Source organism: Anolis sagrei, chromosome 5 (genome assembly GCF_037176765.1).
Source record: "Anolis sagrei isolate rAnoSag1 chromosome 5, rAnoSag1.mat, whole genome shotgun sequence".
In the NCBI taxonomy this organism is placed as follows: domain Eukaryota; kingdom Metazoa; phylum Chordata; class Lepidosauria; order Squamata; family Dactyloidae; genus Anolis; species Anolis sagrei.
Genome location: NC_090025.1, coordinates 81,265,409 through 81,279,854, shown reverse-complemented (window position 1 = coordinate 81,279,854; position 14,446 = coordinate 81,265,409). Strand labels below are relative to the sequence as shown.

The following is a 14,446-nucleotide window of genomic DNA, read 5'->3' as shown; positions in this document are numbered from 1 at the left end:
AGGGGGGTTGACCGCTCCTTGTAAGTTGCCCCAGTTGTTAATCTGGCTGCCGACCGTTAGACAAGTTGTAATTTTCGGGCCGTCTTCAATGGTAGCCCCAAGTAGAGTGCATTGCAGTAATCCAGTCTAGAGGTAACTAAGGCATGGACCACCATGGTTAAGTCAGACTTCATGAGGTATGATCGCAGTTGGCGCATGAGTTTTAACTGTGCGAAGGCCCTCCCGGCCACCGCCGACACCTGCGCATCAAGCGTCAGCGCTGAATCCAGGAGGACCCCCAAACTGCAGACCTGTGACTTCAGGGGGAGTGCAACCCCGTCTAGCACAGGTTGCCACCCAATACCCCGGTCAGATGAGCGACTGACCTGGAGGACCTCTGTTTTGTCAGGATTGATCCTCAGCTTGTTCGTCCTCATCTAGACCGTCACAGCGGCCAGGCACTGGTCCAGTATCCTCGGGGCTTCCTTGGAATCTGGTGGAAATGAGTAGTGGAGTTGGGTGTCATCTGCATAGAGATAACCAGAGCATCATCCCCCCCCCCCACCCCCAAGTTTCAGAAAGATTTGCTCATCCACTGATTTTAGGGATTTTTAACCAACATAAACTTAACAGCACTATTTCACTGAAAAACCCCAGGGACCATCCAGTTCAACCCCATTCTGCCAGGCAGGAAAAACACAGTGGAAGTACCCCACAACGGATGCCCATCTAACCTTTGAAATAATAATAATAATATAACAGGAAACTTCAAGTTCAGGGTTTTATAGGTGGTGACCTACACCTTGAGTTAACCTAGCTTCATCTAAACAATGCCCTTTACATTTTTTTTTGGTCAACAAGACATGACTACACCATCAAATCAGTAATTCTGGTAAGCAATTTTTCTTGCAAATCAGTTCCCAGCAGTTTTTTGCTCAGTGTGCCAAGGACAAGGTATTGTTTATTGTGCATGACAGTGACTAGTCTCACCACCCTAAGCAAACATAGCTGTGTGCCAAGATACTGTTGAGGTGTTTATCTTTCATATCATATTTTGCTTACCCTTAAGACCAGTAATATTTGTTTGGTGCCAGTAGTTTTTGTCAGGATTGCAAAAGAGAGAGAGAAAAAAATTGACAGGTGGAAAAAAAACTTGTATTTTCCATGTGATATAGCAAAAAGGCCAAGTCCTGCTTTTAGTGCTAATAGGTATTCAGAATCAATCTCATTTATTTGGGCCCTTTTACACCACACATTTATAGTTTTATGATTCCACTTGCCATGGTTCCTGGGAGTTAATCATATGGTGAAATATAATCCCATATAGATGTCACATCTACTCTTTGGAACAAGCCTGATACTGCTACATCATGTCATCGCGCATGCATTGAAATAATACTTCACAAACATCAATTCTTTTCTGTATCCCAGGAAGATTCTAAACCCTTACCTGTCAGTGAGGAGGTGGAAAAGAGAAAAGTGATGGGTTTCTTTTTTACCCACCAGAAAAGCTGTATGTTTTTTTTAATTCTATTTAAACCTTTTCAGTCAGGTTTGTTTCTGAAGCTTCCTTTACCATGCTGCTAAACAGAGAAGGATGCCTGAAGGAAGCCCTTGAGCATATTTACCCTTTTGTCAATATGAATGACCTCATAGACGGTAAATCAGTTTACAAAATACTATGCCTGTTAGTTTCCTTGTCCTGCAATTCTTGCTCGTATTATGATTTCCCTTTATATTCATGTACATGTTGGCACATGCAAGGCATGTTGCGTTGCAAGGTGGCTAGAGGCCAGAGAGCAGAAGTGTGTGTGTGTGTGTGTGTGTGTGTGTGTGTGTGTGGGAGGGAGGAATGAGCAATAGGCCTGGCAGTGGAATGGTAGGATTGCTACTGCTGCCCAAAAGTCAATAGTAATATCCAGGGTATGAATTTAGATCCTTTTTAAACCCATGAAACTAGTGATTTATGATTTAAGTCCCATTTATTTCAGTGTGAATTAAGTGAGCCAGTGTTGTGACTCAGCTTGACTCTGAGTCTGAAGCTGAGCTCTGTGCGCCAGTATTCCTACAGGATGATGAGGGAGATGATGGGTTTCTGTACATGTTTCAGACAGGCCTGACAGTGGGGTCAGGCCTTGCTGAAGGGGAAACAGCAAGTCAGTTCCCAGGGGAAAAGAATGTTAGGAGATTGATAACCAGAGTGAATTCCCACATGGCCAAGTGGAGGCGTCTTTGCCTTCCCACAGTGATCCGGTCCAGCTGGACCAAGATAAGGGGTTACATAGCCTTGAAGCTAATGAATTAATGAGCAGGCAAGATCGTCTGCAATTAAGGCTCCGGAGAAGCTCTCGCTTCGCCAAACGAGAAGCCAAGGAGGCCAAGGGTCAACGCAATGTGTTCATGTCTGCAAAGGGTATTTAGCCTTGTAGCAGACAAGCAGGGGCTGTCAGTCCAATGTAGCTCTTCTCATGCAAACTTTTGTGGATTAACTTTGGCTTTTAGCTGCACGCTCTGGCTTCCTAAATCTGGGATTTGGGCCTTGTTTTCAACTGTTTTCCATGGACTCTTGTTTGACCATTGCTAAAGGATTATGCTTCATGTTTTTGCCTTTGGATCTTGGGAACTGTGTCTTTGCATTTAAGCCTTTGATCTGCCTATGGATTTTATGCATTTCATATACCCTGTTTTGATTTTGCCTTTTTCTCAATAAACTACCAAACCTACTGCTTTGGTGTTGTGACTCAGGTAGATTCACTGCCGTGACGCTGAGCCTCAACATTTGGTCTGATGGTGTCTGGAGCAAGGTGAAAACTACCCTGAGTTGCAACAGCCAGCTTGGAATAGTGGTTTGAAAGCTGGACTAGAATTCTGTAAGAATTCCTGCTCAGTTACAGAACTAAAGTCTCTCAGGCTTAGGACCTCATCACATGGGGGTCTTTTATGCAGGGGAGAGCAGGGGGATTCATAGGGCAATGGGGAAATAGGAGAAATCCGCACATCACCCACATCACCCGCTTGCCCATCACATACCGGAAAGTGTACCTTTCTGATGCGCTCCTACATTTTCCCCATGATTTTTAATCTGAACATGGGTAATCTCCTGTGTTCAGAATACCCCATCGTAGATTACTTCACCAATGCACCATGGAGCCCTGCAGGAAGTAGCTGTGTGTTGTGTGATGATGAGACCCAGTGAGCTTCGTGCTGAATGCTCTACAATGGTGAATGTTCTAAATGTGATGAAGCCCTGGTTGTTGTTCATTCGTTCAGTCGCTTCCAACTCTTCGTGACCTCCTGGACCAGCCCACGCCAGAGCTCTCTGTCAGCCGTCACCACCCCCAGCTCCTTCAAGGTCAAGCCAGTCACTTCAAGGATACCATCCATCCATCTTGCCCTTGGTTGGCCCCTCTTCCTTTTTCCTTCCATTTTCCCCAGCATCATTGTCTTCTCCAAGCTTTCCTGTCTTCTCATTATATGGCCAAATTCTTCATCTTTGTTTCTAATTTCCTTCCCTCCAATGAGCAGTCGGGGTTTATTTTCTGAAGTATGGACTGGTCTGATCTTCTTGTGGTCCAAATCACTCTCAGAACTTTTCTTTAACACCACATACATTTTTAAGTGTACTTATTACTTAGGCGATCCCTCATTGTCCGAGTAGGATTGTCTTCCAAGATCGGTGTCCTGGCGGTGGGTCTGTAGGTGATTATGGAGCCCTATTATTGATCTGCATCTTCTCCTGCAGTGAGGGCATTGGTTTCCAGGTGGAAGGCGATCCTGGTTGGGTTGGCTTGACGCAACTTCCTCTTGGCACATTTCTCTCTTTTGCCCTCCATTCGTGCCTCTTCAAATTCTTACAGCACTGCTGGTCACAGTTGACCTCCAGCTGGAGTGCTCAAGGGCCAGGGCTTCCCAGTTCTCAGTGTCTATGTCAGATATACAGAGAGAGAGAGAGCATAGGAAAGAGTTAACACCCCTGTGTTTGTTTTGTTGTCTGTGCCCCTGTTCAGAAAATTTCACCTCGCTTCCTGTCCCTGCGATTATTAGATTTTAAAAAACATGGCTTATTGTGGAAACAAAGCTTTCAGGGACATACCTTTTTCCCATTATAACTCTTTCAGGAGTGAATTCTCTCACTTCCTGTCGTCTCTTCCCCATTCTTAACTGCGAGTCATTTGTACGGATGTTTGTAACTTGCAGACCGCCTGCATCGAGACTTTTCTCTTGCATCTCCTCAATTTACTAACCCTAGGATTGCATAGGATTCAACCATTGCAGATAATGCGATATCACATTGCTGTGCATTTGTTATGTGAAAGAAACCTATGCCCGGATCTGTTCTGTTTAAATAAGTTTACATGTGCATGTATTTTATTTTAGAAACATAGTATATTGTCTAGTGCTAAGTGCTGTTCTACCGGTTTTATCAGTACTGTCTGAAGTGACTCTTCAAATTTCCAAAGGCTAATAATGTCACATCACCTGTGTCATTGCAACTTGGGTTTATATTGCCAAAACAAAGAAAAAAAACTCATCTGGTGACTGGCGATGTGGATGGAAAAAACAAATGCCTGTTTCCACTACAAAGATGTATACCTTTGCTTATTGCATTCACACAAGCAAAAAGAAATGATTTAGAATGTCTCTCTCTCAGTGAGTAGGGGTATGGGTGTTTTTATACCTTTTTATAATTATTTTTCTATTTGGGAACAATTTGTTTTATTAAAGAATTCATTTGTGCAGGGACTTTGAAAATATACGAGGGTTGAATGAAAAGTAATGCCTCCAACTTTGTTACTTGGGTTTGCATGGGACTATTTTAATAAATCAAACGCAGAAATAATCCTTAGAATGTGCTCTTTAACTACCACTATTCACTTTTCCACATAATAACCAAACAATTGGATACATTTCTGCCAACGGTGAACAAGTTTTCTGAAGCCATCACGGAAGAAGTTGACACTCTGTTTCTGCAACCCATCGTGCACAGCTCTTGTAATAGCCAAGCAAAGCAATAATGTGACCCACACGTTCTTGTGAAAGGCTGATTATGCTTGAAATTTCTCTCTGAGTGATACGACGATTGTCCTGAATCAATCTGTCAACCCTTTTGCTTGTGAAACTTAGTAGTTGCTGTCACAGGACGTCCAACTCTTTGTTTGTCACGCAAGTCAGATGTTCCCACCTCAACATCTTTAAACTTACTTGCCGAATGACACACAGTACTCACATCAACACAATCACCATAAACAGGTTGCATTCTTTGATGAATCTCCTTTGGGGTGACATCTTCTGCTGTCAAGAATTCAATTACTGCACGTTGCTTAAGTCGCATTGACTGACTGTCTGCACAGGATTCCATACTTTGCACTTAAACAACACAACTATTCAATGCTAAGGCTTCCTGCCAAAATGAAACTGTAGAGGAGAGTCTACTGAACAAGCCAGTACCTGCCACATACTAGTACTGCCATCTGTTGAGGAGTTACGAAGGTGGAGGCATTACTTTTCATTCTACCCTTGTAGAAATGTTTTGGTAAAATAGATTGCCTTTTCCACAAATTGATTGTTCTGTTTTTAAAAATGTCTAACCGAGGGGAAATCTTGCAGCAGTTGACCATTTTCTTGACAAGATTTCTTGGTCTTTCTTGTTGAGGATTGGAAAATTCATCAGTATGCGTTATACTACTACAGAAGAACAGGGGCTCCAAAGTATATCCAGAGCTTTACAGAGGCACAGTCTGAACCATTTTCCTCAGCCCTACAAAATGCTTTGATACACATTCCTTTTGATCTTTTAGCATTTCCAGGCATTCTCTCCATTCTATCATAGCTTGAAAAAAATTACTTTGGACTACAACTCCCAGAATCTCTTACATGCCTTTGAGTAAGGTTGGAATATCTTACAATTTGGCCCTGAATCTCCAGTTTACACAAGCCATCTCCATCCAGGAGATAAGGGTGCAAGTACTCCACTTTTTTGGGGGGGGGGGCGGGGGCTCAGTTTTAGGTTGCAACTCAGCTATGTTACAATTTGCAAGAATGTATTAATTGGTTGTTGCAGCTTGCAAATACACTTGATGGTGTGGGGTGTCTATTTATTTAGTTAATTAGTTAGCAGTAAGAACTGACCACGGAACAACAGATTGGGAAAGGCATACAGCAGGGTTGTATCCTCTCACCCAACCTATTCAACTTGTATTCAGAACTCATCATGCGATGTGCAGGAGTTGATGAATGCAAGGCTGGGGTTAAAATTACTGGAAGAAACATTATGCATATGCAGATGATACCACTTTGATGGCCAAAAGCAAGGAGGAGCTGAGGAGCCTTCTAATCAAGGTGAAAGAAGAAAGTGCAAAAGCTTGGTTGCAGCTAAACATTAAAAAAACCAAGATTCTGGCAACCAGACTGATTGATAACTGGGAAATAGAGGGAGAAAATGTGGAGGCAGTGACAGACTTTGTATTTCTAGGTGCAAAAATTACTGCAAATTCAGACTGCAGCCAGGAAATCAGAAGACACTTACTTCTATGGAGGAGAGTAATGACCAATCTCGATAAAATAGAGAAGAGTAGAGACATCACACTAGCAACGAAGATCAGCATAGTTAAAGCAGTGGTATTCTCCATAGTCACTTACGAATAGGAGAGATGGACCATAAGGAAGGCTGAGCGAAGGAAGATAGATGCTTTTGAACTGTGGTATTGGAGGAAAGTACTGAGAGTGACTTGGACCGCAAGAAGATCCAATCAGTTCATACTTCAGGAAATAAAGCCAACTGCTCATTGGAGGAAAGCATATTAGAGGCAAAGATGAAGTATTTTGGACACTTAGTGAGAAGACAGGAAAGCTTAGAGAAGACAATTATGCTAGGGGAAATGGAAGAAAAACGAAGAGGGGCTGACCAAGGACAAGATGGATGATAGCCTTGAAGTGACTGGCTTGACCTTGAAGGAGCTGGGGGTGGCTACAGGTGACAGGGAGCTCTGGTGTGGGCTGGTCCATGAAGTCATGAAGAGTTGGAAGCAACTGAACAAATAAATAACAACAAAAGGTAGCTTCCACCATCTTTCAGGGTTGCTCTGGTGCCAGGTTTCACCTTCACTTCTACACTCACCTAGACTAAAGTAGGATATATTCAATGTACCTTATTTTGTCTCTGAATAGATGAGGAGGAATAATTCATTAATTTCATTCTGATCTGAGAAAAGCCCAGACTTTAGCTAAAACTTAAGTCTTAATATCCAAACAGGAAAACATGTTATCTGTGTGCTTGAATGTCAAGGTATGAGCAATTGAGTTATAATGTTTTTTAAATTGTACTTGTGTTTTCGTGGCATTGAATTTTGCCTTGCAAACTGCCTCCTGAGGGCTGAGGGCTACGAGGGGTGGTATACAAATACAGTAAATAAATAAACAAATAAATAAATAAAATAGAATAGAATGTAATGCACAAGACTTACCACTCCATCACATGGGCTTTTTTTTTTTTTTTACTGTTGTAGGGCACATCCAGCACAGTTTGGGGACTGAGCCCACCGGATCCCATCAAATGATGTAGAGCTACTTCTGGCAGGGCTCCATCAGTGAATTGTGCTGAATGCATCCTAAGAAGAGGCAAGGAGAACACAGGAGGCTCCCTGTGTTCCCGTTTCTAGTTATGGGGCGAGTACGGGAAGAAGCCAGGCAGGGACACTTTACCCCAGGGGATGGGGAAAGTATAGCTATGGGATATGTGGGGTGCGGGGTGATGGATTCCCCTGCTGCCCGCCAGATTCACCACCCTGCCTGGTGAATCCCCACACTGTCACCCACGTTAGGCAACTTCATGTGATGAGGTCCTTAATGACATCACCGGGAGCTCAGGTTCTGACCCATAAATCTCAGGGCCCGAACAAGCAACCTTCACGTCCCCTTCGATCTTCCAGGGAGGCCCTCCTCTCACTCCCACCTTAGTCACAAGCATGGCTTCTGGGTATGAGGGAGAGGGCCTTTTCGGTGGTGGCCCCCCAGCTTTGGAACTCATTATCTGGAGAGATTAGGCATGCTCTTGAAAACCTGGCTGTTCTGCCTTGCTTTTGATAAACAGCAATCCCCATACCATGTCCACCCCAGCATATACTCGTCCTCTTGATGCACTTCTCCTTATTCCTAGTGGGCAATTATGCCCCTTAGCTGTCCCTCCTGTACCTCCCATCACCAGATAATTCTCTCCAGTTTTCTATCCCACCCTATGCCCCCTGTTTGTTATTCTGGCCTCGCCCATTCCAATTTATTCCTTGTCCGTAACTGTTATTTCATTTCATACATGATGTCATATCCCACTGTGTTGATCTTTCCTTTATTGTTTTTATGTTATTGTTTTTATTGTGGTATATTATTTAAATTTTATTTTAATTTTAATTTTAATTATTATTTTGCTGTATGTATTTCATTTGTTTATTTTATTCGTCGGGCTTGGCCTCATGTTAGCCACCCCGAGTCCCTGAGGGGACATGGTGACGGGGTATAAATAAAGTTTAATAATAATAATAATAATAATAATAATAATAATAATAATAGGAGAAATGCTCAGTGTTATAGCCTCTCAAGTCAGATTGTTGATCCAATTATCCAGTATTGTTAATATTGGGTTGTTGTAGGTTTTTTCGGGCTATATGGCCATGGTCTAGAGGCATTCTCTTCTGACGTTTCGCCTGCATTTATGGCAAGCATCCTCAGAGACCTCATTACCTCTGAAGATGCTTGCCATAGATACAGGCGAAACGTCAGGAGAGAATGCCTCTAGACCATGGCCATATAGTCCGAAAAAACCTACATTCATCCAGTGATTATTAATATTGACTGACAACCCCTCTCCAGGATTTCAGGCAAGTGGGTTGTTGTAGGTTTTTCTGGGCTATATGGCCATGTTCTGGAGGCAATTATTCTCCTAACATCGCCATATAGCTCAGAAAAACCTACAACAACCCAGTGATCCCGGCCATGAAAGCCTTCGACAATACATTTCAGGCAAGGTTTTCAATTCTCCAGCCTGCCCAGGAGATTCCACCAATTGAACTTGAAATATATTCTCGATCTAGAGGGGATAAAGAGATTTTGAAATAATAAGTGATAAAATATGGCATGAATAGGCAAATAAAATATTCATATTGAAAATTAATCTAGGAAATGAGCTTAAAATTATTTTCTTTCCAAAAAATCGTCATTAATACATTGGAAAAAAAGTATTTGCTTCCCCATGATGTTTAGAAACTATTAATAGTTGTCTTAAATTAAAGTTCTTGGTTGAAAAAGGTCAGATAGTGACTTGTACTGAAAAGAATTTTAAGATGGTACTTAGTGAATAATGCATGAGAGTTTATTAATATTTATCAGTGGTTTTCGGAAGTGCTTTATAGCTCTGCTGTTATTTTTCATGTAAGTGTTCATCATATGCAGGACAATATTTTAAAGTGAGCAGGTGTCAATCCAGAAGAGAGTGGATGAATGCTTAAACAACAGGCTAAAAAAGAAAAAGAAAGCTGCCTCTAAAATATGTGGACTAGCATTGATATAATTTTGCCATATGAGAAGAGTATGACTAACTGAGCACTAAAGGTTCCAGCAAACTAGACTCAAGTGTGCCAATAGAGCTGGCTGCGAGATCCAAAATGTCTTTGGATGTTTATGTGGATTTCCAAGATTAACAGTATGCCACAAGAAAATGCAAACACACTTCAGTGAATTGTGAATTACTCTTGACATAGCAAGGGAAGGGAGCCCATCTAACAGTTCAAGCAAGAAGGGATGCCTAGGGGAGCCTTGAAAAGTGCATTTGACAAATGTTTCATATCACAGAGTGTTCTGTCACGCGTTGGGCCTGTAAATAGTTGCCTTTAAAACAGGACATGCAACCTTTGCCCAACGGGAAGCCAGGGGGCCTAAAGAGAAGTTCTCAGAGGTTTCCACCACAAACAGTCTTTAGATGGTTTGAGAAGTACAACAAAGTCTTTTATTAATGAACAATCAAACAGAAACTTCTCTTGTCTTCAGTAAAGTTAAGCAAATAATTCCAATCTTTTAGGCAACTGGTGAATTCCTAATCTTGCCCACGAAGGACAGGCAACTGTCTTAAATAACTTCTTCTTTAAAGGAAAATCTCCTTTTTAACTTTTCCCAGGCTGACTGTAATCTAACCCTTACTGATGTGGGCTCCGCTACCGGGTCGAACTGCTTCTCGAACGCCAAGTGGACCTACCAGTAAAGGCTTAGATGTTCTCCAGCTGGAGTTCTTTGGTCTTTAGGGCTGTTTTCCTGGAAATTCTTAAAGGTTGAAGCTTTTGTAAAGGGGAAGCTTGCACACGTCCTATACATTAGCTTTCCTTGCTGAGACTAACTAAAAAATTGCTCCCTTCCCTTCCCAATTGCCCTGAGCAAGGAGCGGGACCAAAACTTAATGATGATGGACAGGTGGCTTGCCCTATAATTGCAACCAAAAGAAGTCACCTATCTGCAGAGTCCCTGAAACCTAGGACTGCAAATAAACATTTAATGTAAAGCAAACGAAATTGGAGCTCCTGGTACAGCTGTACCAGAACACAGAGTTTTGGTCAAAGCATAAATATGGAATGCTATATTAGAATTATAGAATCACAGAGTTGGAAGGGACCTAATGGGCCACCCAGTCCAACCCCCTGCCAAGAAGCAGGAAAATTGCATTCAAAGCATCCCTGACAGATGGCCATCCAGCCTCTGTTTAAAAGTCTCCAAAGAACGAACCTCCATCACACTCCAGGGCAGAGAGTTCCACTGCTGAACAGTTCTCACAGTCAAGAAGTTCTTCATAATGTTCAAATGGAATCTTCTTTCTTGTAGTTTGAAGCCATTGTTCCACGTCCTAGTCATGCTTATTATTTTGTGTGCTTCATGAATGACTTTTCAATGACTTTAAAGCAGGGGTCCTCAAACTAAGGCCTGAGGGCCGAATACGGCCCAGGGTCAACCTAAGTCTGAAACTACTTGAAAGCACACAACAACAATAACAACAACCCTATTTCATCAGCCAAAAGCAGACCCACACTTCCCATTGAAGTACTAATAAGTTTATATTTGTTAAAATTGTTCTTCATTTTAATTATTGTAGTGTTTTTACGTATTTATTGCACTACAAATATGATATGTACAGTGTGCATAGGAATTCATTCGGGGGTTTTTTCGAATTATAATCCGGCTCTCCAACAGTTTGAAGGACTGTGACCTGGTCCTCTGTTTAAAAAGTTTGAGGACCCCTGCTTCAAAGCATAGGTTCTTTTTATTGCAATTTCCAGTGTGAGAGGGTAGATCAGATTACAGAAAAAAACATTTAGACAAAGAATGACATTGGACATACAGACATACAGATGTTTGCAACTACATTGGATTTACAATTACTTGGCTAACAAATAAACAAAGGGGAATTACATTTTCACTCAACATTCACACCACATGTACACACATTCATCCTCGGGCACTCAAATATTACCATATCATTTTCTCCCTCCTTGGAGAAGCACCTGTTAGGCCAGACCCTGCTTTCCTGCAGCTCTTCCAACACATAGTTCCATAATGCCAAAACTTCTTTCCCTAAGAACAATGCCAAGGACCAGATCTCTGTTTTCCATACAACAGAATCTGACTCCCTGCACAAAATCTAAGACTCCAAAACTGCACTTCTTCCTCTTCCCTTGGGAAAGAAGCCCCAAAGTGACCAGACTGCTCCCTTGCAAATCTGCCACTCTCCATACGCACACTATCTCTCTCCTTCCCATGAGCAGAGCATAGTGGGTGGAACAGACTCCTCAGGTCTGCCACACTTTGAGCATTATTAGACGGAGTCTTTTATAGGAATATTCTGCTGATGTAGTCCCAAGGTTGTAAATTAATGAGAGATGTCTTCCATCCTGGATCCATGTCAGTTTCCTGGCCAGATGTTGATTCTTCTTGATTGGCAATGATCTTATGTTGACTTCCTTATTAACATTGTAAACATTTCTGTTATCACTGTCCCAATTCTTATCAGAGTTTACTTTTCAGATCTTATTAGCAACTTTTAATTACAGTCCAACAAGCAGGTAGTTAGTCATTGCAGGTCTGGGTCTTTTACTGGTATTTCCAAAATTATTACCTCCATACATCCTTCCATTCATTCCACACATCATATTAAATCCACATTTATAAAATCTGCGCATTAAATTTTTGTGACAACATTATTCCACGTCCTAGTCTCCAGGGCAGCAGAAAACAAGCTTGCTCCCTCCTCCCTATGACTTCCTCCCTATTGACATCCCAATTCATGGGGAATATTGTTGTTACTTTGATAGGCCTGTGGTAAAACATGAAAATAGGATCCTTGTATAAAAAAGAATGTCCAGGTTGATATGAAATTATGAATTTCTCCATATTAAACAAACTATACAACTTTGAACATTAGGTTTACGGATGACCCCGAGACCCACGGAATAGATACTGCTTTTCTTTGGGGATCTGCTCTTATGATTGCTCCAGTTCTTCAAGAGGTGAGTAATGAAATAGTAAAGTGCATTACGATATTGGGAATGGAGGACATATTGTTCACAGATCTTAAGTGAGTACAGGAGCAGATGCATGCTCAGGGCCAATTTTGAAGAAAAAAAGATTGAGTCCTTGAGTTAGTCAATGATAAATTGATCTTGTTTTTCAAAGGGGATTGGCTCTGGGGAAAGGTAAAGCAATGAATACCCAGCTCTCATTGAGTGGTTTGCAATTTTCCCTGTGCCTTTTACCTCCTTCTGAGCTGTACAGTTCTGTTTATAGTAATCAGATAGGGTTTAGCAAGAGGAGATTTTCAAAGACAGAGAACACACAGAATAACAAGGCAGGTTGAGAAGTTTTCTGTGGTAAAATCAATCAACCAGTCAAAGGATTGTAGCCAACAGGAAGATACCAAGAGAAAGATTGAACCACAATGAATACGCATTCATGCATCATTTATTTTTTGTGTACAAATCTATTACTTTAAGGGCACCACAAGATGTACAGAACACCGAAATGAAATTAATGTTCTGATGCAATGCATTTTGCATTTAAACTCCCCTCTCTGCCAGTTACACAACAGAAAAAATGGGCTTACAATCTGTCCTGTTTGAAATAAAATACCTAATTGTCATAGCAGGAAAGTTGGAATGGCAATCTGAGCCCAAGTCAGTGGTGAGCAGCACACAGTTTTGAGGAGTCGGGCCAAAGTCGCAGGTGAAACCCAATTTGTGTCATAGGACTTCAGTTAGCTACAGTACTACAGTCCCTAATTTTTATAATCTGGAAGTGTAGTACAAAAAAGGCAAGTCACTTTCCCCCATGTTTGTGGCTACAAAATAACGCTGGGAAAACTACTATTTTTGGAATAGCACTCTCTGTCATTCCCACAAAGCCAATACAAGATCAAGTGCCGGGTCTTAGCATAGATTGCTTAAGTAAAGCTACAGACACAACTATCGTGAAGTTTTTAAAGAAGTGCTGTTAAATTTAACTGTGTTGTACCCACTCCAAGCTGTGAGAAGAGGCAGATTATTATTATTATTATTATTATTATTATTATTATTATTATTATTATAGGAGCCCCCAGTGGTGCAGTGGGTTAAACCCCTGTGCCAGCAGGACTGAAGGTTCAAATCCAGGGAGAGGTGGATAAGTTCCCTCTATCAGCTCCAGCTCCTCATGCGGGGACATGAGAGTAGCCTCCCACAAGGATGATAAAACATCAAATCATCCCCTGAGCAATGTCCTTGAAGACGGCCAATGAGCAATGTCCTTGAAGACGGCCAATTCTCTTACACCAGAAGCAACTTGCAGTTTCTCAGGTCGCTCCTGACATGACAAAAAAATATTATTATTATTATTATTATTATTATTATTATTATTATTATTATTTGTAGTAGTAGTAATATTTGCCCAGATTCTGAGGACTATAAACTTGAAAAATGGCAGAGTGGTTGACCGAGCTTTTAACCATGGTTTAATGAAACCAAGGTAAAACACCAGAAAACTATAAGAGGTAAAAGAACTAAAAATAGTACTGTATATACTCAAGTATAAGCCTAGTTTTTCAACCCTTGTTTTAGGCTTTAAAAAGTTCCCCTCGGCTTATACTCGAGTCAAGGTTATTTATTATTTTACTCTTTCATCATCATCATCATCATCATCATCATCATCATCATTTTACTCTATTATTATTATAGTTATCATTTTACTTTATTATTATTACATTTATTTATTTTATAAGTATTATCATTAAATTTGTTATTTTCACTCTGATTGTTATTATTCCATTTATTATTTCACTCAATATTATTATTCTATTTATTATTTTACTGTCTTTGTTATTATTGGAAGGATACATAAGCACATTTACATTGAAGGTTAGGGCAGTCTTATCTTAAATTACAATTTTATATAAATATTCAAAAACATT

General features: G+C 41.0%; 1 protein-coding gene across 1 annotated transcript in view; it reads left to right on the top strand.

The window, feature by feature from the left end:
* Positions 1-14,446, top strand: part of LOC132777231 (sucrase-isomaltase, intestinal-like) — a 183,243-nt gene that overhangs the window by 130,288 nt on the left and 38,509 nt on the right. The window contains exon 17 of the mRNA XM_067468804.1: positions 12,431-12,515. Coding sequence (XP_067324905.1) covers positions 12,431-12,515 — 85 coding nt within the window. The remainder of the gene's footprint in view (positions 1-12,430; positions 12,516-14,446) is intronic.